This window comes from Juglans microcarpa x Juglans regia, chromosome 3S (assembly GCF_004785595.1).
Source record: "Juglans microcarpa x Juglans regia isolate MS1-56 chromosome 3S, Jm3101_v1.0, whole genome shotgun sequence".
NCBI classification, from domain to species: domain Eukaryota; kingdom Viridiplantae; phylum Streptophyta; class Magnoliopsida; order Fagales; family Juglandaceae; genus Juglans; species Juglans microcarpa x Juglans regia.
The window spans coordinates 26,299,916-26,324,750 of NC_054599.1; the positions used below are offsets into that span (position 1 = coordinate 26,299,916).

The 24,835-nt window shown below is 36.2% G+C and overlaps 1 protein-coding gene and 1 pseudogene across 1 annotated transcript; one reads left to right on the plus strand and one right to left on the minus strand.

The window, feature by feature from the left end:
* The first annotated feature begins 290 nt into the window (after window positions 1-290).
* LOC121258839 (protein FAR-RED IMPAIRED RESPONSE 1-like) lies at window positions 291-1,737 on the plus strand. The gene is made up of 3 exons (XM_041160370.1): window positions 291-353; window positions 695-1,120; window positions 1,237-1,737. The coding sequence occupies exons 1-3, from the start codon at window positions 291-293 to the stop codon at window positions 1,735-1,737; spliced, it is 990 nt and encodes a 329-aa protein (XP_041016304.1).
* A 3,402-nt stretch (window positions 1,738-5,139) lies between these two features.
* LOC121258840 lies at window positions 5,140-8,274 on the minus strand (annotated as a pseudogene).
* Between the last annotated feature and the right edge of the window lie 16,561 nt (window positions 8,275-24,835).

A 24,835-nucleotide genomic window follows, 5' to 3' on the forward strand; every position in this document is an offset into this window, starting at 1 on the left:
TTAATCTAAGCGAGTTTCGAATTTTGGAAAAAGGTCGGTCTCATAATAAAGAAGTAATGGACTTATATATGTAATATTATAGAGAGATGGTCTATAATTATAAGCTAAGCTATCACCGCCCTATACATGCTACGAACTGTAATATATTAATGTCCTTTCACTTGGCATTTTAATTGCTTGAATGGCATTTTAGTTGCTTTTGCGTGATAGTTTTTTTTTTTTTTCCAGCTATAAAAACCTACCTGCTGAATGTCAATTGGCTGTCTTGATAGTTTATACTAATTTTCAGAATGGGAAACGGGAAAGAACAGCCAACTATGCAGACATTATCTAGCTCAAATCCCTCATCCGAGGTATTTATATTATATGATTTAATATATTAATAACATTGGTATTGTTGAGCCGATATTTATTTCCAAAATACATCAATAACATTATCTAATAACATGTTAGGCCATACCATCAACTAATCCAAACATTCCAAATTACATGCCTGGTTACTTTGGACCAGTGCCTACGTGGTCACCGACTTTTCTACCATATCCGGTTGGCAACCAATATCCAATCAACATATAGGTGGTGATAACTGATCAGGATTTATTCTTAATAAGTTGGCTTCTTTGCACCTATAAAAAAAAATATAAGTTGGCTTCTTTGTAGGAATTTAATTGCAGATTTTTTGTGTTTATTGCAGAATGCTGGTTACCCATTTCAACATATCATGAAACTTCCGACTCCTATCAGCAATACAAGCTTCGCCACAAGCAGAATAGTTGGTTCAGAGAATAATAGACCTGATGGTGGGGAAACTGAAGTGCCATGTGGATCTCCTAGAGCTGAAGAATGTATTGAGGATAGACCAAACCCTACGGAACCTGATGATGGTAGTGCTGAGAAATCTCAGAATGTCCAAGTGGATGATGATGAGACAATTGATGAGCCAAAGTCGGGAATCAAGTTTAATTCCTTTGAAGATTTATTAAGTTATTATAAAGAATATGGTAAAAAATGCGGGTTTGGGGTGATGGCAAAACCGATCGAGAGGGGAGAAGATGAGTCTGTTAGATATGTCACCCTTGCTTGTGCCCGCGGTGGGAAGGCCTGGAATAGGACGTTGAATGTTACCAACCCACGCCCGACATGGAAAACTGAATGTAAGGCAAAGATTAATACCTTAAAGCAAGATGGTGTGCTTCAGTTGACGACAGTACATAATATCCATAACCACGGCCACAGTCCAAGAAATCTCGCTTCTTCCGATGTAATAGAGAAGTTAGTGATGCCGTAAAAAGGGTCCTCGATACAATTGATTTGGCTGACATCCGAACGAATAAGAGTTACGGATCTCTTGTTGTTGGCGCGAGTGGATTCGAGAACCTCCCATTTTTGGAAAATGATTGTCGTAACTATATTGACAAGGCCAGACATTTACGACTTGGCACAGGTGGTGCTGGAGCGCTCCGAGATTACTTTTTACGGATGCAGTACAAAAATCCTGGGTTCTTTTATATGATAGATATAGATGATGAGGGGAGGTTAAAGAACGTCTTCTGGGCAGACCCCCGTAGTAGAGCAGCGTACCAAGATTTTGGTGATGTGGTCACATTCGACATCACATACCTAACGAATCGATATGGGATACCCTTTGCACCATTTGTTGGTGGAAACCACCATGGACAATCAATTTTGTTGGGAGCATGCTTGATTTCCAGTGAAGATACCGAGACCTTTGTGTGATTATTCAAGACATGGTTGCAATGCATGGATGATATCGCTATAAAGGTTATTATCACTGATCAAGATAGAGCGATGAAAAATGCAATCGCAATTGTTTTCCCAAAAACCCGGCATAGATTTTGTCTTTGGCATATACTAAAGAAAGTCCCTGAGAAGCTTGGCTCATATAGTTCGTATAAAACTGGGATGAAAAATGCATTGATGAAATGTGTCTATGACACCCAACTTGTTGATGAGTTTGAGAAATGTTGAGATCAGTTGATTAACACTTACAACTTATATGAGAATGCGTGGTTGCAAAACCTATATGTTGAGCGTGAACATTGGGTACCGGCATTTCTAAAGGAGTGTTTTTGGGCTGGAATGAGTATAACGCAGCGAAGCGAGAGCATGAATGCATTTTTTGATGGTTATGTTCATTCTATGACAAACTTGAAGGAGTTTGTAAACCAATTTGATAATGCGTTGAAAAAAAAGATTAAGAATGAAAATCTTGCGGACTTCCAGTCATTTAATGACACAATCCCCTGGATATCTAGATCTCCAATTGAAAAGAGGTTTCAAGAGTTGTACACGAATGCTAAATTTAAGGAAGTTCAGCAGCAAGTCAACGGCATTATTGACTTGAATCCAAAGTTACATAAAAGTGATGGTGCAGTAAAAACATATATAGTAGATGATGAAGTTTGTTTAGAAGAGTTCACTGAGTTGGTTACCCATTTTGTGGACTTTAGTGACAAAGATGCAGTTGCATAGTGCTCTTGTGGATTATTTGAGATGAGAGGGATATTGTGTCGGCATATTTTGGCCGTATGCAGGTGTAATGATATTAAATTTTTGCCAAAAATCTACATTTTAGATCGATGGAGGAAGAATATTAAAAGGCGATACACATTAATCCACAGTAGTTACGATGGAGGGGAACAGCGAGCAGATTCTAATAGATATTCAAGTCTTTTAAATATCTGTTATCAGATGATTACTCACGCAGCGGGTTCGAGAGAGCATATTGAGGATGCGAGAACTAAGTTATATGCAATGATTGATTTGTATCGTGCCAATCAAGGACCCCCATCGATGACTCAAATTGGTTCCAATGTTGATAGTACAGCAAAGGACACTAAGGTCGATGGTTCGAGGGAAGTACGTAGTCCGCGTGTTGTGCGAGGCAAAGACAGACCTCCATCTCTAAGGAGAGCATCCAAGATGGAGATAGATATGCGGAAAGCTAAAGCAAAGACCAAGAATTTTTGCATTCAATATCTTGTTATAATCATCACCAAATTGCAATGTATATGCACGTTATATACATATCTATACATACATACAAATGTAAGGTACAAAGATAAATAAAAAAGCACAAAATTCAAATTGCAAAAATATATGTATATGCATATACTAATCATTTACACCAAATGAATATATAATAATTATTATATCCTCTTAATATTAATAATCATGCAATGAATTTTTCCAATATGCATATACTAATCCTTCTACGCTATCAGTTATATATGGATAATAAAAGCTCCACAATTTGCAATGTAATCGTCTTTGTTGTTTCCAATATTTTCCATTCATTTTTTTGGGGGGCTACAATGGTAGATATTTGTCATTTTTGAAAGTTAATTACAGCCGCTAGATCAACATCAATCATATATAATTACATGCATCAGAAAATTGCACATTATTATTGCATATATATCACATTAATTTGAAGTTTTAATCCAGCAATGAAGGCTAAATAATTTGCAATCTTAGCAGCTATATGTAATGTAGCTATACATATCTATACATACATACAAATGTCAGGTACAAAGATAAATAAAAAAGCAAAACATTCAATTGCAAAATATATAAATAAACCGAATCAAAATCAAACAAAATCTCTAAATCAAGTAATCAATACTTAAAATCACAAGCACAAATTTGATTCATAAAAGTAAAAGCAACAATCCAAAGAAAACCTGGGAAGTTAATCGAGCAGAGGGAGGACCGTGTCCCGTCGCGGCCTCAGGGGTGAAGACAACGGGGATGGAGGTTTGGGGGAGAGGGAGGATGACGGGGATGGAGCTTTGTGGGGTCGTGGAGAAGAGAGAACGATTCGCGGGTTCTTGTGGGTTCGCGACCTCAAGGCTGTAGAGGACGAGTAGATTAGGGTTAGGGTTCGTGCGAAACAGAGGGATGCGGGGGAAGGGGTTAGGGTTCGTGTGTGGGGGAAGAAGAGAGGGATGAGATGCGGGGGAAGGGTAGATTAGGGTTAGGGTTCGTGCAAAACGGAAGGGATGCGGGGGAAGAGGTTAGGGTTTGTGCGTGGGGGAAGAAGAGAGGGATGGGATGCAGGGGAAAGGTAGATTAGGGTTAGGGTTCGTGCGAAACAGAAGGGATGTGGGGGAAGGGGTTAGGGTTCGTGCGTGAGGGAAGAAGAAAGGGATGAGATGCGGGGGAAGGGGTGGGGGAAGAAAAGAGGGAAGGGTAGGGTAGATTAGGGTTCCTGCGTGTGCGGGGTAAGGGATTAAGGGGGAAGAAGAGAGGGATGGAGTGTGCGGGGGAAGGGAAGAGAGGGATGGAATGTGGGAGGAAGAAGAGAAACGAACCAAATCCTCTTTAATCGAACCGAATTCAAATTAATACATACGGCGTCGTTTAGCATTAATGCCATGTAGGCGCCGAGGCCGCAACGGGGACAAGGCGCGGTTGTGTTTAGCATTTTCGATCATATATAGTACGGTTTAAAATTTAAATCCCTTTTTTTTTTATTGGGACTCCGATACTACTACTTTTAACGTTTCAAACAAGCCATATAGTCGATATAATTATAGCCCTATTTGAACCATGATTAATAATTTCTTATTTTCAAGTAACTTGAGATTCTATATGCCACCTATTTTATCACTTATATATGGAGTATTATAATAATTTAATTATAAATATCAGAAGTATTAATAATTTTCTAGATTTTATTTATTAATAATATCTCAGCCCATGAAATACCGTTTGAAGTTTAATTAATATCCATCTTTTCTTTTTCATATCTTTAACTTGAACTCTCTTTCAGCTCCATACTACTCACAAAGTCCAGGGAGTCTTCGTAATTTTCAAAATCAGATCATCCCAATATATATACATATATATATATATATATCTATCTATCTATCTTGAACTCTCATCTCATCTCAACTCACTATCTAAACCTCACTTAAAGGAGGGAACGAGGGAGACAGCTTTTGTTCTAACAGCCAGATATCGGCAGATCACCTAATATTTGATGTTGTTTCTGACCACGAAAAAAGAATTAATTTGTAATACGCATTAAAATAGGAGAAGAATAAGCACAATTATACATAAATTAAGAAGAGAAGACCTCGTCCACCTTCCTTTTAATGCCATAACTAATTAAGCTCACTCATGTGGAAATACTGCAACATAAAACTTAAGCTCACATATATAAATGAAATATTGCAAGAGTATCGTCAATATTAAGCCTACTCTATATACACCAATGTAAATTGAAGAATGGTTTTTAGTACTAGGAGTCTAGGAATATTGAGGCCAGTTATTGGGTCAGGCTGGTTGCAACTAACCCATGCAGCTAGCAGCTTGACGCTCCCCTCCCACAAGTACGCTTCAAAGGCACCTTTTTTGCGGTTTATTCGACTGGGTGATCTTTGCCTCTTTGGGTTGAGCACTGATTTAGAATTCATTTTTGCTCTATGACCACACATTTTAGGCCTCATTTGGATTCAGAAAATATTTTATCTCATCTCATAACATATCATCATCACAATTTTTTCAAATTTCTTCAAAATATAATAAACGATTCAACTTTTTCAAATTTCAAAACAATAATAATATTAAAAAATAATATTCTAACAATATGTTATTCAACTTTCATCTAAAATAATCTCATCTCATCTCACTATCCAAATCTATTCAATCCATGCAAGCATGCATGGTAGTACTTCATATAAAAAATGTTATGCTCTTAGTAATGATGGAATAATTAAGTTGTTTGTATAAGCGCAATATAATATGATAATCACAGGTAGAAAGCACATGGACATATTTACCGTGTAGATTATGTATATGAAGTGAAAAATTAAATACAAGGAGAAAAACTCATGAACAGCTCAAAATACATGTAAATTTACCTCTAACCAACTTAGCACGAATGCTAAAGTGATGCCTTTGTAGTAGAAGATGAGGAGAACTGAGAGGAATTAGGTTGTTTTTTGGGTAGTGAGGTATTCTCAGGTAGTCTATGAATAATAATAAAAAAGTAATGATAGAATATTGAATAATAGTGAATCGTAATGAAAATTAGGTACAAAATAATAATAAAATAATGAATAGTAGTAAGACTTTCTAATAATAGTACCCAAACTAGGCCTCTGACTATAACTTGAATATGGGGCTTTTCTGCCCTTGGAACCGGTAGCAGCATCGGACATTGAAATTGAAGATCTTTCCACTGCTGGAGGAATATATGATGGCCCGAGAATACTTGAGGGGAGAACAAGCAATGGAGCTTCAAAGTTGAAAACATGAATTGCTTGCCTGATTGACGGCCTAAGATTGTGATCAGGGTGAGCACACCACATCCCAACAATTATCAAGCGTTCCATTTGCTCCCCATCAAAGTCTCCACCCAGCCTTGGGTCAACTGCTTCAAGCACCACTCCTTTTCCATAAAGCTCCCAAACCAACTCCACCATGACAACTTGATCTTCAGGGGCCTTGGGGTTGATTGTTTTCCTTCCACAAGCTATCTCCAGAGCTACAATCCCAATACTATACACATCTAATTCCTTGCTCGCCTTGCCCGTGGTGGCATATTCAGGAGCCATGTAGCCAAAGGTGCCAGCCACAACAGTAGTTTGTGACCCTTTGGCTTGGTCCACAAGTTTAGCATTGAAGTTTGAATCAAGTATAATGTTGCTAGATTTTATGTCCCTATGCACTACACATTGTTCCCATCCTTCGTGCAGGTAAAGCAAGGAAGATGCCAAGCCTTGAGCTATCTTGTACCTCGCTTCCCAGATCAACAACCTTTCTTCTTTAAAAAATCTAAGCTTCCATTCGGCATGAACTCATAAACAAGTAGGAGTTCTCTTCTTTCGTGGCACCAACCTATGAGTTGCACCAAATTCCTATGTCTCAATCGACTGATGATTTTTACTTCTGCTGCATACTCCTTCATCCCCTGCTTAGATCCTTTTGATGCCCTCTTAATAGCAACGAAGATATTTGAGTCGCTTAAAAATCCTTTATAAACGCCACCAAATCCTCCCTGGCCTAGCATTTCTTCATCCCTAAAATTATTCGTGGCACGAGCTAATTCCCTGAATGAGAACCTTTTTGGCCCTGTTCCCTTTTGGAATTCGCCGTCCATGTACTCAACAAAGGCACGATCATCTTCTTTATCCCTCATATTCCTCTTCCACAAGACCAACAGAACCAAAGCCAACCAAACAACCAAAAACAATCCACCAGCACCCAACCCCACGGCTAATCCTAACTTGTTGTTTTCCCTCGGTTTGGGGGCTAGATTGGGGCTTGGAATGCTTGGAACTGTTTGCTTAGTTTTGGTATCATCAATTTCCAAACTGGAGCTGAAATCCCATGAGTAAATGGTATGCATTGCAGAATTATATCCTGTTGCGGCTGAGAATCCAAAGGTGACCCTTTCGGGCAGGTAATCTCTCAAGTCAACAATTCCAGAAAGAAACTGCCTTACAGCAACATTGTTTTCAAAACCAGTAAAGACAACACTTAAATTATGAGTGGTAGAATTATAACTAATCCAAGCTTCATTTTGTTTCCCTTCCCTGATTGAGATATTATTCGGCCACAACTCATAAGCATCAGATTCCATGGAATTGATGTCAATACCAACATGTTCACCCTGCGGATCCCAACTATTTTGAAAGATATCAAACTCTACGGCGACAAATTGATTGTTCGTCTTGTTTAGCGACTAGCCACTGGGAGCAAGAGCCATGGAGTCCCCGTATGTGACGCCATCGGGAATCTTTGAATCAGCAGGTGCTAGGAAGAACGCAAGCCCATCTCCATATACAGTTTTACCTTTCGCATCGATGACAAAAGAAAAATGGGTAGTGAAATCGGTGAGGTTTCTGGAGGCCTTGTCTCATAGGTGCATGGGACTGGAATATGTAGCGCGACCCACAACCATCCTTTGGTCCTGGTTGCTGGTGAGTTGGATAACTCCACTGTCGGCGAAAGCTCTCTCATATGATATGCTTTTGTCTTCAAAATTGAAACTGGTGAAGTTGAAGGATGTGGCACATGTAAAAGGGAATACATGTGAGAAGAGATTGGTGAGCATTAAGAGATAAAAGAGGACGGGGGGATTTGGAAACAGGAAATGTTTGATTTTCATGAAGTTGAAGCCAACCATGATCGGAGCTTGGATGGAGGCCGGGTTTGAGATATTCCACACTGTAATTTGAATGGATAAAGAAGTGGAACTGGAAGTCCTCTTTAAGCTTCCCAGAAGACTTGTTCAGCTTGTAAGAAATTGAAGTCTTGACTCTTGACTTTCCAAGGGCAGCACCATAAAAGTGTTCAATATTTGCTTGCGTAGGTGTTTTTCCAGCAGAAGTCGTTGTTGACCCTGGCCAATAGGGTGCTACCGCATTGTGAGGGATCGGAAAAAATATTTTTTTGACCTAAATTATAATATAATTAAAATTTACAAATGCAAAAATAATTTAAACTCATTAGAATTATCTTTTGGATTGTCTTGACCTCCTAAGTCAACCTTTATATATTATAAAAGTTGACTATTGCTTAAGTATGACTATTGTATTATCTTAGCCTGTTATATAAAGGTTGGCTTAGGAGTCCAAAACAATCTAATAACTTGAATACAATTTCAAACTTTTAATAAATTGTATATATATATACAATATATTTATTTACATATATAAATATATAAAAAAAATATTTTTTATATATGTAGAGCGGAGTAGGGGCGGGGCAGAGCCTAGCACCCCGTTGGGGTCATCCTGGCCCCCGCCCCCACTGGTCCTTCTACCTACGGGGAGGGGCAAAAAGGAGCAGGATAGCGGGGTACGGGCTCCCGCTGCCCACCCCTATTGGCCATGCTAGTTGAGTTTATATTTATTATTTATTATGGTCTAGAATTTAAATTATAAATTCTAGAACCGAGTTCATAGTTCACGGCCTGATTGTAGAGATGTCACCTCTACAGTAGTAAATGTTAGTTTGGCTTATCTTTTAATAATTTGTTTTAACGTTCAAGGATACATTGACTTTAATGCTCAAAGAGAGGGACATACAATAGATTAAAAAACAAGAGTTTTTCTATACTTAAGCCACTACAGTGACCAACACCACACACTGCCTATGCAGTTTTTTTTTTCTTTTTTATTATTATTTATAATTGCTATAGTAAAACGCAGGTGTTTTACTTAAAACCCATTTTCTTGAATTTCCCCCCCAAAATAGGCCACTCTAATTTCTCTTTGCCTCCAACTTTGCCTCGCCCCTCCCGCCACTCTTCTGCTGTCGTTTGCGTGCTATCAGCCGTCTGCATTGTGTTGTTCCTACAAGGTCACCCATTTTTGTGAGATCCATTTTACTGCTTTCGACGATAATAATCCTCTTAAAGGTCCATACTTTGGTTGACCCGATTCTTATGTGTTATTTAATATACTCTTTGGTTGGATTTCTAAGATGTTTCTTGGTCTCATATCTTAGGAAATATGATCTTAGTTGGTATTGGAAATTGCACATCTCTATGTGGTTTGTTTTAGTACAAAATAACTGACAATATCTCATACTTGTCATGAAAAATACACTGAAATTTTTTGATGTCATACTTGCTTAAACTAGTTAACACATTCTAGGGAATTCAAGATGGCGGGACCTTGTGGTTTGGAGTTAATTTTAGGGACTTTTCTGAAAAAATTTTGGCGGGATTTGCATCTCTTTATGGACGGGGTATCATCACTCTAGATGAAGTAAGATGTGTTTTTGATGGATTGAATCTCTATATTAGGTTGAGTCGGTTCTATGTAGTGGTTGAATCTAATTCTCGGGAAATTGTGAACTACTTATAAGGAGCTAGTTGTATTCATTGGGACGCACTTGATTTATCACACAATATTCTTGCTCTCTGTTACAACTGGCCTATTAAAAAAGAAGAGGAAATGATATTCTTTGTAAAGCTTTTAGAGTTAAATGTTCGGTTTTGTCATGTTTATAGAGAAGTGAATCAAATTGTAGAGTGTTTATTTTGACATGTTGTATAGGGGTGTTTGTTCCCACCTTAATTAGTCCAAAATTATATGAAAGATTTTGAAAAAGTGATTGATGTTGTGATCTGAGTAAAGGATGTGATAGAGGTAACTAGAGATGGGATTATGATGGTGATTGTAGCAATAAGGTTTTATGGGATTCAATCCAAATGGTGGGTAAATACATAGTTGCAATTATCAATAGTTATCAATCTCATTAAGCTGGTATCACATTCACCCCTAATTGTTCTCCTCTTCTCATTAAGCTGGTATACATAGTTGCAGTTATCAATCTCATTAAGTTGGGATTCAATTTTGCTTTCAATCTTGATCGATTTAATACTATGATAACTAATGTTGGACTATTGTTTTTTTTTTTTTTTGTAATGTTGATCTAAAAACTCTGTTGAAATAGTGTGATAAACAAAGAGGAAGATAGAAGGCCATCCAGGGCTTCTAAATCAGTTCCATTAACTCAGGTATGATACATTGATTATTCATAAAAGGAAGGTGTCTCGATTCTAACTAGTTAATATATTTTTATTTGTGTATTGTAGGCCTCTCTCTGTCAAGGAAATGCTTAATACCCCTATTTATGATGCATCCAAATGTATATCCGAATTCATATTCATATGCATGGGGTAGCCAGGTACAATCTATTTTAAACTTTTAATTTTTTTTCCTCAAGTTCATTGTTACCCATTCTAACACTGTGCCCAAGTATAGCCTCCACCAATGTCACATTTTCCAACAATGTTCATCTACCCTCCGTCAACTAATGCGGAGGAGTTGGACCGTGTTCAACAAACAAACCAGGTAGATTCATTTCTAATCTTTTACTTTTTTGGATGCGTGCGTTCTTACCTGTTCTAAAATCATGCCTGATTGCAGCCCCCACTAATGCCACATTTTTCAACAACGTTCATCTAACCTTTGTCGACTAATGCGAAGGATTCGGGTCATCTTCAACAAACGATCCAGGTAGATTCCTTTCTAACCTTTCAAGTTTTTTCCTTAAGTGCATTGTTACCTATTCTAACATTGAGTCGGATTACAGGCCTCACCAATGCCATCGTTTCCAATAACGTTCATCTACCCTCCGTCGACTAATGTGGAGGAGTCAGGTCGTGTTCAATAAATGAACCAGGTAGATTCCTTTCTAACCTTTAGTTTTTTTAGATGTCTGTGTTGTTACCCGTTCTAACACTGTGCCTGATTGCAGTCCCCACCAATGCCATTATTTTGAACAACGTTCATCTACTCTCCGTCGACTAATGCGGAGGAGTCAGGTTGTGTTCAACAAACGAATCAAGTAGATTCCTTTTTAACCTTTTATTTTTTTGGATGTATACATTGTTATCCGTTCTAACACCGTGCCTAATTGCAGCCCCCACCAATGCCACATTTTTCAACAGTATTTATCTACCCTCTATCAACTAATGCGGAGGGTTCGGGCCGTCTTCAACAAATGCCATGCACTCTGTCGAGTACCGAAGAGCAGTTGAAAAGTGTTGAAAAGACCGCAAGTAATGTGGAGACTGTGATGTTTTATGTGTAGTTTGGGTATTGCTTTGTATTTTTATAGATTTTGGAAGACTGTGATGTATTTTGATATATTTTGGATGTTGTGATGTATTTTTATCGAGGTTGGAAGACTATGATGTATTTTGATGTAGTTTGTCTCAACATCATTCTATTTTGTAATTCTAGGAGAAAATTTTGTTATTTGTATGCCCATGGTAGTGATTTTAGCCGTGATGAATAATATATGTGTCATCCCAAAGCAGATTATGAGCCAAAAAGAAGGTGAAGGATCCTTAATTGAGTACACCAAGATAGAAAATGGTGCATCACTTGAGCAAAGATTATGTGCATGATTTCCAACACAAGCCTTAACATTAATATAAATAGTACAATTAATATACGTTAATCCGTACAATTCATCTATGATTAACTTCTTCAAAATACATTTATAGTATAAGGCAACAAAAAATTATTACAATTGATAACACCCAATAAATACATTATCATATCCGTGCACATCTATTATCTACGAGCTGCTTTACAATTTTCTCATCTTACTTGTAAAGGACATTCTCTCTCTCAACTAGTTTATCTTTCATTTTCTGAACTTCATACTTGCACAACAATAAATCGTCTTCCTTTTTTTCAACGACATTCTCTCTTGTGCGAATTTTCTCCTCTACTAGTTGAAGTATATCTGCCCATATAAAGAATTGGCACATTGCTTCTCCCTGCATACAAATTTTCAATTCGACAAACGTTAAATATGACAAGTTAAAAAGTAATACAAAATTATGATTAAAAATATATATATATATATATATATATGCTTTACCGTGTTATACTTCGGGCATGCATAAAAATTCCTTCCAGGATTTTTGTTAGTATGAGAGGTCTTTAATAGGGCTTTCAAGCCATACCAACAAGTTGGTGCTTCCATTTGCAACTCATCAACAACGCATGATGATTGATTCGAGGCCATAGGTGATCTAAATGAAACATTGAGTATATTCAAATGCATCATCATTGAAAACAGATTCCATACAAAAATATTTGAAAACAACAAATGTACATTTGGAAGGTATATCTGAAGTACATATGGAACAGATTTGAAAACATGGCACTGATTGTAAAGGTAATGCTAAGGTCTAAAGCTGATTCAAGTGCTAAACTAGGTAGGTGCATAGCTAAAGCAATTGAACTTACCCTGTCAAAAGAACAGCAGCCTTCACTTATTGCCAAACCCAACAATTCAACAACCACTAAATAACCACTTATTGCCAAACCCAACACTTGAACAAACTGTAAAAATATTTTAAACTTTTCATCACACACTCTCCAACTCTTCTCCAACAAGGTTAATGGAGTTGTTCTTTCACTATCCAAACTTTATTCCAAACCATACAAAGAAAAAGAAACTAAATAGCAAAGCAACAACTAGCCCCAACTGCTTGATCTTGGCAGCATGTTGCCTGCTATTATATTGGTTATGATAGATTGTCCTCCTACATTTGTAATCTTGAATCTTGCTAATCTTGAATCTTGCCCTTATAACTCGTTAAAAGAAAAAAGGCTAACAAATTGGGTTTTGCACCCACAAAATAATCACACGGATATATACTACCTAATGCAATGCTGCTACATTTGCCTACAGTTGTTTTTTGGTGCAGGCTTATAGTTTTGTTGATTTAAGGAAAACATACAGGAGCTAGCCTAACTCATTTCATATCTGAAGGACAACTAAAAGTTCAATATTCTAAACAAATTGGGATTAGTGATCAAAGAAAAACAAGGAGATCAAAACATGACCCAAGTTTTCTGAGCCAACATATACTTGTAGAATTATAGAAAATCACTTCATTTTCATTAGCAAGGCCAAGCTTAATCTCAAGCTATAACACTTATAATAACCCCAAAGTCGTGGAGTAATGCTTCAAAGACTTGTAAATACTAATGTATTTACCATACACTTCAACAACCAGTAAATACTAGCAAAACCAACACTTCAAAAACCACTAAATAATGGCAAAATCAACACTTCAATAACCTAACACTTCAATAACCCAATACTTCAATAACCACTAAATAATGGTAATCAAACAAGATCTTTATGAAATTCTATCATCAAACAAAGTATTAAGAGCATTAGCGCGGCTTCAGGATGACATTTTTTTAGAGGTCAATAGCCTTAATCAAGCACATGATGCCTCAAACCATTTTCACCGCTTATGCAAAATGATACTACAAAAATGCTATACGCACAGAATCCATGCGCACAGGCAAGACTCATAAATAATGAAATTACTACTCGACTACAACAGAGAAAGTTCGCACAGAATGAGAGAGGGATTATCTTATCGTCGTGGAGAGGAAGATGCACACCAACGGGCACAACAATGTAGCACTCGAAGATGGGAGAGAGAAATGGCATGTGGTTCTGTGTTTAGGGTTTCTGTACTTATCAGAGAAAGACGAAGGAGAAGAATCAACATGGGGAAATGCATGGATTTTCTGCGCTTCAAAGAAAGTAGGACTCGAAAAGTGTGGTCACAAGAGGATTTCTCTGCATCTGAGATGGATTCGCAGATGGAGGAGTAAAAGAAGAAGGGAGGGGGGAAGGCAGAGAGGGGGGAGATTAGAGTAGATTGAGGGATTTCTCTGCATCTGAGGGAAGGGAGGGCAGAAATGAGGGGAGACGGATTCGTGGATGGAGGGGGAGGCAGGATTCGCAGATGGATTAATTCGGGGGGGGGGGGGGGGGGGGGGGGGGGGGCTCGACCGTTACTCAAAACTCGGTCTACCACATCAGCTGGTGTGTGGAGTTGGAGGGTAGACCGGCTTTGGAGTAGATTTTCTCAAAAAAAAAAAAAAAAAAGTGCAATGAACCATATGTTTGTGCCCATGTTTGACGGTTTCAACATGATCAACTTGCATGTTTTGATCCAACGAGTAGATCAATCAATTTTGGTTTGAAGCCCCGTTGAGTAAAATGATACTGCAATCATATGTTTTGGTGCATCTTTTTGGATTCTTCACTTTCAATACTACATCTTTTATATAATTTTTTGTGTTTACAACAGTTCTCATCTTATAATTATAACGGTGTATTACTGTAGTTTTATGCATGAAACCACGCCTACCTACATTTGCACAAACAAACGGAAAGAACGTTGTTATTTGATATAGAGTTAATATACAAATAATGTTAGATACAGTTATATATATATATATATATATATATATATATATATATATATGTTATACAAGCTGCATTATACACTCTTTTTTCAAAAGAAGTACTGAGGTATATCATTAAAAATTAATTTTTTATTTGAATTTCATATTTATTTAATTTTTTGTTTTTAAAATATACAACGTTTACTGCAATTATCATTTCTTTAATATATTCAGTTGAAACTTAGAGAGGATAAAAATCATTAAGATCTAGAAGGTGCTCTGCTGCTGTCCGGACTAAATAATTAGAAAGTTGAAGCGATAGCCATTCTTATAATAACAGGTAAATATTTCAAAGAAATTTCTCTCCCGTCTTACCTTTACAAAAAATATCTTTTCAAATTTGACTAAATATTGAGAGAAAAAAAAAATATATGAAGTGAGTGCGTTATACAATATTTATTGTTGTTCTTATTGTTAAAAAATAAATAATAAAATCTATATCTTTTAAACTTTTAGAATAAACAGTAATTTCAAATTGTATATATCATAAAGAAGTTTTGATTTTGAGCCCTGATTTATAAATATTTTGACAGCATTAAATAAATATCAAACTTTATTTAGGCCACTTTTATTTCCATATTTTATTTTAATTGGGACCCTCAAATCTACTCAAACTTGAGAAAACCATTTCTTATAATCTATGAAGGCTCTTTAGTTTATTTAAATATCGTTAGATAAAGTTGACGTCTACTTAATAAACTCTTGAGAAAATGTATTGTCATCTTTATATTTTTGTAACAGAGCTGCTACATACAACCGCGGTGCAATCTTTTTGCCACGTCAGATGATTTTGAAAAAAATATATATGTGATTCTATTTTTAAATTTACTCTCATATTTCATTAAATACCTTTCGTTTTCCACAAATTCACCCATGGGAGGAAGGAAGAAAGCCTCAACAAAGATTCACTCATCCACGGGATGGGAAAGAAATCCCCTTGATGCAAAGCAGAGCCCACAGGAGGGGAATTCATAGTCAAGCAAGCTTCACCCACGAGAGGAAATCCTTTTCGACGAAAACCATCCTCCGTTCCTTTCTCCTTTATGATTTTATTCATATCAGATTTAGGAGTTCAAATCAAAGTTCTGAGTGACTATTGAACCTAGTGACTATTAAACTTGAAAGATTTCTTGAAAAATCATGTGGAAGAGAGGAATCGACAAAAAGGAGAACATGGAAGATAACCAATCAACATATCCTTAGGAAGGGTAAAAACATCCAAATTCTATGATCTGTTGTAAAGGTTTATTAAATGAGAAAATTGGGTTTTCAACTAATTTAATCTTTGTGGGTTCAGAGTTTAACTCTTGTTTTGCAGACAAAATCATGAAAAAGATTTGAGTCTTGGTCCAGTAAAAGAATTGAGAAAGAGAAAGAGAAAGAGAAATGCAGTATGCTAGGTTTGTAGGCGAAATGCAATGTGGCTGGGTTTGTGGGAGAAATGTGATTATGCTATCCCGAGAAAAAGACTTGCTATGCGTTTGAATGAGAGCAAAATGCACTTTTGTTTTGTAGTCGAAATATAGTGCGACTAGGTTTGTGGGCGAAACAGGTTCTGCTACCTGGGAGAAGATGAGTTGTTGTGCGAATAAGCTGAAGACTCTGGTTCGAGGCAGAGGAAAGGACGTGGTAAGAAGCTGAAGACTCTGAAAGCTTTCATTCGTGCAAAAGAAATTTTAATGGGGAGAGAGGGGGAACGAAATGGAGAGGGAGAGGAAGGGAAAAATAAAATAGGTGACGTGGACACGCCAGTTGCATGCCGATTGCACCAGGCAGTTGCATCTATCATTTTTCTTTTTGTAAACATTATTCTATATTTGATTGATTTGTATACATGTACTATATATATCGTTAGATTTGAATGTATATATGTGTCTTTTGTGCATACAATTAATATTAATATAGGAGTCCCAAAAAAAAAAAAAAATTAATATAGGAAATTTATCTTTCATACTTGATCAAGACATGCATGAGCGTACTTAATCTCTTTCTCTTTTTCTACTCTTACTAAAATTATTTAGAACGTATGTATATATGTGTCTTTAGAATGACTATCGCTTCAACTTTCTAATTATTTAGTCAAGACGCCAGCGGAGCACCTTCTAGATCTTACTGATTTTTTTCCTCTCTGTTTGTAAGTTTCAACTGAATATATTAAAAAAAATGATAATTGCAGTCATAAAGTGTTAAACGTCGTGTATTTTAAATAAATAAATAAATATAAATTCAAATAAAAAATTATTTTTTTAATCATATACCTCACTCTTTTTTTCAAAAAGAGTGTATAATGTAGCTTGTATAACATATGACCGTATCTAACATTACTCATGTATTAATTCTATATCAAACAACAACGTTCTTTTCGTTTGTTTGCCAAATGTTGATAGGCATGTGGTTTCACACGTAAAACTAGAGGTAGTACACCTTTACAATTATAAGTGAGAATTACTACATGCACATAAAGATTATACAAAAGAAGTAATATTGAGAGTGAAGAACCCAAAAAGATGCACCAAAACATTCGATTGCACCAAACTTGTGGGGCTTCAAATCAAAATTGATCGATCTACTCGTCGTGAAAAGGATAAAATATCCGAGCTCAGCCTACTAGACCACTACTAAGAGACAAAAGGAAAAGCAAGAAGGTAAGGGAGAAAAGTGTGTCAGGAGGCAAGGGGCACTGTCAGAAGAAAGTACAAAAGGGAGCGGTGGTCAGACACGCAAAGCGACTTCCCTCACCACTAGCGAGACTCACGCGAGAAGAGAATCAGATAAAAAGCAAGCGGCCAGACGACTTGGGAACTTCGACTTCTTCTTCAACCTCTCGAATGGGAGCTCTAGCAAGGGGGTCTTCTCTAACAAATGTATTCAAGATGTCTATTGTACAGTAAGAAATGAGAGGCTATGAGAGACTGTAAATAAACATATTATAGTGAATTTCTCCCCTTCCTCCAAAATGCCCTTGGACGTAGATATTATGCCAAACCGTATAAATCTCTATGTCCCAATCTCTTACTTTTCTTGCATTTGTTTTCTATACACCACTATGGATGTACGCATCGACACCTTACAACTACACTGGAGCACTGTTGAGGGCATCAGACCACACCGATCGAGGCTCTGCTAGTCATAACAGGTCAAGAATGAGTATTTCTCTCATTCCAGCCTGTTGTGCATTTTTTACGCATCAACAGTTATGCTTTCTGTGGGATCTGATTCACTTTCTACGCTAGAGGTGGGAGAATGACGATTTTCCAATGCGCTGGATAATCTCCCAATAAACAAATGAAGCTTTCTCCAGATAAGTACTCCCAGCTTTCCAGCTCTTATTTTTATTAACAACTTCATCGTAAAAACCAAACGAGTAAACTCTTCCTCACCTATGTAGGTGATAATATTGTACACTTAAGTACCTACACATGGCACTTGCAACTCAAGTGATCGGGCCTCTTATCTTCCCAACCCAAGGGTGTAGTTTATGCACGAGACACATGCATATAGCATATGCACTGGTGGGCAAATACTGTGCACTTAAATGCACAGTGCCTAAATCCTTGGCACATTACTTTGGGCCGCTTACGACCACTTAGTGGCTCGCCGAAGCTGTTTGCCTCCCCTGAGGTGGTTCCCGACCACCCCAACCGATTGGTGGCGGCTATTGGCCATGCACGTCATGCACGACAAGTTCACAACACTGTTGTGGGATGCATGTCTCCGCTTGTGATCACTACTTGACCGCTGGCAACTTTTGTAGGCACCGGCCAATTGATGGCGGCAGTTGGCCGCACACTCAATGCACAAAATATGCATGGTGAGCTCATGACACTGTAGTGAGCACCGTCCCCCGCCAGCAGTCACCACTTGGAGCTCCAGTGCCTTTTGTTGTTCCTGAGGTGGTCCTCAACCACCATGGCAAGCACGAGGTGGCCCACAGCCAGTACTCGACCATGTAGCAATGGCCACTCCCAGGTCGACCACTCAACTACTCACGCTCTGTTGGTCGGCATCTTATGTCATCGGCAAGGTGCTCCACAACATAGTTTCCTTCCGGTCATGTCCTTCTCGGATACATGAAAAGGCACGCGAGCAACTGCCTACCAAGCCGCAAGCAAACCCAAGCACTTGCTAGGTCTAAGTGCTTGGGAACTCGACCTGAGCAACTGCTCGGCCACATGCACAGCTGAAGTCGTCTGGAAACACCTCGACCACAAGCTTCATGGACGAACATGAACATCCCAACCACCCACTTGGCTTAGCACGCTGCATGGCCCATGCAACGTGCTTCACTAGCCCCTCCTCAATCAATCAGTTCCCGACCAACCCCTCGGACAGAAGCTGCTCACCCAACATACTTGCCCAACAAGCTCACCCAACTCTGCTCACCCAAGTTTGCTTAGTCACGAAGCCACTCGCCTCAACTGCTCTAGCAACAGACCACAGGGTACAAAGCCCTCTCCCAAAAAATGATGTTAGTTGGTCACATTTAGCACAACAAAATTCACTCAGTGGTAATAAAATAAATAAATAATAATTTAAAAAAAAGGGAAGGAAGAAGAGCGAGAAGGGAAGAAATTGCAACCAGATGCATGCAATTTTTTAGTAAGAAAAAATCGACTTTAACAACTAAAACTTCCTAGTTTGTCTCTCTCAGAATTTGTGTAAATTTTATTAATGCTAACAAAACTGCTCCTTGTGGTATGGAACACTGGCTAGGTAGTCCCGACCAGGCACCGTCCAGACGTCCCAATATAACTCTATTGGGACAAATTGTTTGGCACTAATGCGCATGCGGGTACGGTCACCTCACTCGGCGGGCAACTTCCCAATAGCTAACAACCAGTGTTTAAGTGTGTGCTACGCATGTGGAACATGCACCATGTATGAGCCATGCACCGTACACGAGATGGAGAATTAAGGAACAACTCAGTGTTTGACTCGCTCATGGTACACGTAATGGAGAACAAGGAACAACCCTGCCTGCCATGCAACGAGCTCTACCAACTTGCACGTCCAAGTCTACTCTACCGATTTCAGTCAAGCAATAATTGACTACCGCAACCAAAACTCTCCGAATAAATTATATGGCATCGCAAGCACCCGAATCTTCATCATCATCGAAACATGACAACCTTCACCATGCTCCGACAGAGTAATTCAAGTTTGTCACCTCACTTTATTATTTGAGTCATTTATGCTGACCGGGTTGACTTGTTTTTAGCACGAACAAGCATAGCCGAGTCCCTTGACTCGCTACGACATAATAATTAGACACAAGTCTCTAGACGGTCAGACTAGAGCCCCAGGGCTCACCCACACGCCCATTATTTCCCCTTATACGGATAGAGCCTCACAACAATGGAATTCATCCCCAATTGGATTAACTTGTTATTAATGGACCAATTCACATGCCCATAAAAATAAAATAAAATAATAATAATAATAATTAATGCACATAAGTAGTAGTTATCAATGCTGGATTCCACTTGGCCATGTCTGATTCTTAACTGGCTTCAGGAATAGCTTCAACCTCTGACACTGTTTCCTCATCTTTGCCAACAGTTGTGACTTCTATAGCAGCAGCAACATTCTCCTCCACCTGATCATCAAAATGCCACGAGTTAGGAAGTGGGATTGCGTAGCCTGGCCAACCTTAGAAGCATACACAAAAAGTTCTCTCTAGCAGTTATGGATCATACCTGGAGGTTCAAAAACTACTATGTTCAAATTTTTCATAGATACCATATCAAGCTTATTGATTCCAATTGGAAGTAAGACACAAAAGCAGGCCCAGATGGATTTAGATATCCAACGAAAACTACTCTGGCAGATTTCATTAGGAATCTGAGACTGAATTGGGCTGGTCCTGATTGTACAGATTACATTAGGAATTATGGCAATCAATACTCCTGATAGTAGGATATAACCTGGTTTAAAGGACATGGCATGGATATTTCAGATGAAGATATATTTACAATCCAAAAGTGCTTGAGCACCTGATCTTTAGGACGCTACAGTTTAGAGTAGGTAGATCATTCCAAGGCTCAGTTTTAAGTTATGGCTTATAAGAGGGAAAAGACTGCAGATTCAAAATTTATTCATTAAAAAGGGAGTACTTAACAAGTTTGTTGTGCTTTATGTTAGAAGTGGCAATGATGTGGACCATCTGATCTTTGCAATGAAACTTTACCAGGAGGAGAATCAACTCAAAACTTATCTACATGAATTAATTATAAAACAAACAAGAAGGCACACATATACTTGAGCCCAGAAACTTACCTGTCCAATAGATCAGCTCATTCCAACCAAAACAGATGAAAAGTCTTTATTTGACAGGCTATATTGCAGAGCCAACTTTGAAATATTCTTCCCCTTTTCTTTACAATGGCAACAGCTGCTTGGCATGCAGACTTTTTGAAAATATGAAACAGATCATGCAGTTAGCAACCTTATATTACATGCGTGCTTCAGAAAATAAAGAGATTTAAAAAATGTTGTCCATCTAGTGTAACCAAATAATTTATAACATCTTTGAGAACATCTAACATGCTCAATGACTCCATTATGTGCATGAACATATAGATTCGAACATATAGATTTTCATTAATTTACCTTTCATTTTAGTAATGCAATTCGATCATCATGTCCTCTCAGATATTGAAAACAAGGTAACAAACATTCTTGATTCCATTGTAGATCAACATAAAGCTAGTTGCAGATATTCATGAAATGACTTAGGTAGGAGCACTTCTCTAGATATCTGAATCTTTTGTATAATATAATCTCCAAAATCAGAAGAGATATTCTCACTCTATAAAATGATCAGTAATTCCAATAAAACGGATCTTCCCTGCTTCCTTCAATTTCTGAAGGGCGGGAATATATAGGAGAAAAATAAGCATAAGTACTCGTAAAGAAGAAACATTGACCCCGTCCACCTTCCTTTTATTTATAATAGCCATCACTACTTAACTAAGCTCATAATTGAGCTCAATGTAAGTGCAACGACATAAAACTTAAAATTATATATTTATATATATATATATATATATATATATATGAGTGGTACTACTCTGTGGCTTCTATGTGCCCACTCTGTGTGCCACCGAGTGCAAAATGTACTCTTTTTTTTTTGTACTTTTTATTTCAAATATTTTTTAAATATATAATTTAAATATTTAAAAAAAATCAATACACTAATACTCACTTCCTTAACTATTAAGAACAGAAAATTTTAAAAAAATAAATATATGACGGTTAAAATGAGAGAGTAAAATGAGAAAACATACTAATATTATTCATATATATATATATATATATATGTCAGTCCTTCAAACCCCACCGAGGTAGTTGGTTTTTTTTAAAAGAAATCTTATCCTATTTATTCCTCCTTTTTGTTTTTTAATTCGTTGTTACAACAGAACCGTATATATATATTTCCTAATTCGTTTTCTTTAAGTAAACGACAAGAATAATGGACCCGTACGTAGCTAGCGTATGCTCTAAAATGATGAACTCAAATCATGAATTAAAGTAATTAATTAATTAATTAATTATATAAATTGCGGACAAAATAAGTTGGCAAGTTGCTATTATTATAAGCTAATATATATTATAGTTTTTAATCCGCATAAATTAACGACTTATATCATCCGTCACTCCCCCAAAAAATAAAATCAAAAGTAATGTGTAAATTGGACGGGGACAAAAAACTATTTCTCTTAATTAGTAGCAGGAAACTGATCATGATTATGAAAGCTTGTAATATAATCAAAATATATATATATATATATATATATATATATATATATATAAAAGCATAACTTTTAATTGCATCGAATCAACAAACGTTTTTTAGTCTCATGATGAACGACATATAGCTTTTTTGTTTTTGTTTTTTTTTATCATCAGATTAGATGAATTGAGATAAAAATTAGAATTAAATAAAATATTATTAGAATATATTTTTTTAATATTATTTTTGTTTTTAGATTTAAAAAATTGAATTATTTATTTTATTTTATATAAAAACTTAAAAAAATTATAATAATAAAATAAAATAAAATGAGATGTGATGTGAATGGTTATAAAAATAAACAAGACTATTTAAAATTAAAAGTTGCGAGTCACTCACTCATGTGGTTTGCACTCCCCATGCACCCATAGCTACCCTCTCAAAAGAGGTATTTTTGGTTGAGGGATGATATTCATTCCACACTACATATTTTACATATTTTAAAATTATTTTTTATTATTTTTATTTTATTATTTTATTATTTATATTAAACTAATTGAGTTATTATACTTATCATTCATATACTGCATATTTGTTATAAAAAAAATTTAAAAAAATAATAAAAAGTGAAGTATTTAGTATGTGGAGATGATAAGTAGAATTATTCTTTTTAGTTTTTATCATTTTTTTATTTTATATCCTTTATTTTATTTTATTTTTTATTTTTTTATTCTTTTTGGAGATGCTATCGCCATTTTTAGGCCAGAATTCAATTTTCATTTGATATTACAGTACTAACGGGGATAAATAAAACAATTAATAATTTGAGAAACCCAATGCATAATATAATAAATTAGAAACTTACAATTTTTTTTTTTTTTTACAAACTTAATTATAGAATAATCATTAACTACTTTAATATTGGATTATAATAAAAACTACTTTAATATTTTTTTTTTTTTGAAAATAAAAAACTACTTTAATATTGAATCCAAGTTATTTTACCAATATCAATTCATGAGCTCAATGACCAGCTAGCCTCTAAATATATATATGCCAGTTTTCTTATGAGTTAAGGCTCGAGTGCCAATGTTACGAGCCAGAGAGTCATGAGTTGTAACTGGCTAATCCCACGTGAAAAAAGATTAGATGTTTCCTTAAACACCAACCGAAACATAAGATTACCGAGAAAGCTTAACAATAGGGATGACATTAAAAATTGCATGCGTTTGGTGCCTCTAATGGAGAGGTTGGGTCAATCATCACAGAATCATAAACAGTACATGAAGTGTAAATAAGAGATTGGTCTAAATTGTAATCCATCTATTTTTTTATACTTGTTTTCTTTTGTTTTCTCTATTGTATAGTTAAAATAAAAAACAGAACTTATCTCTCATACTATTTGTCCGTAGAGATTGAATCTAGCTTTATTTCTATAAAGAATAAGGTTGAGTCTCTACTTAAACAGAGTGCTATCTTTTAGACATTTATCTATAGAGAGTATCAACAACAGTGAAATCTAGACAAATCCAGTAGTATACTGGTGGAGCTCCAAATAGTTGATATGAAAATATTTTTAAATGTATCCAGTTATAGATGTAAATTTTTCTTGATAAATGAATGGTGATATTTACCTTAAAAAAAATATTATTAAACAGTACAAGTGTCAATTATCATCATAAATTTTAGAATTTAAAAAAAACGATATATCAACATCAAAAGTGAATGATCTCATGCATGAATAATATTTAACGAGTGTTTAATATTTTCTTCATCATGATTTACCTGATGACAAAATTGTGAATCTTTTATATATTTAAGTTTTAGAGTTGGAATAGAAACGTTAATACATCAAGATCTCATAATAATTATTATGAGTTTATAAGGCTATGTATATAGTGAAAATTATTAATAATGTTAGATCAGGTACTATAATTTTCACTATATACATGGCCTTATAAACTCATAATAATTAAGTCAAACCTTGCGTATTGGTGATGTGTTACCAATGATCATATAAGGCTGGTTGTGAGATTTTTATACTAAAATTGACATTTTTCTAAATAATAATTGTCTCATCAAGTCTCCTGGTAATTAATCGAGCATATACTAGTAGTGGTGACTACCAATATATTATAATACAAATTAATTAAAGTAATGGAATTATAGAGAGCTGATGCCTTCATCCTCATGATATAATTAATTTAAGGGCGCAGTGGAACCCTATTATATATATATATATATATTCTGAACTTAATATTTAAGGTATTGAAAAGGATGATCATCATGCCTTTGATCTTAAAGGTATAATTCGGTCGTT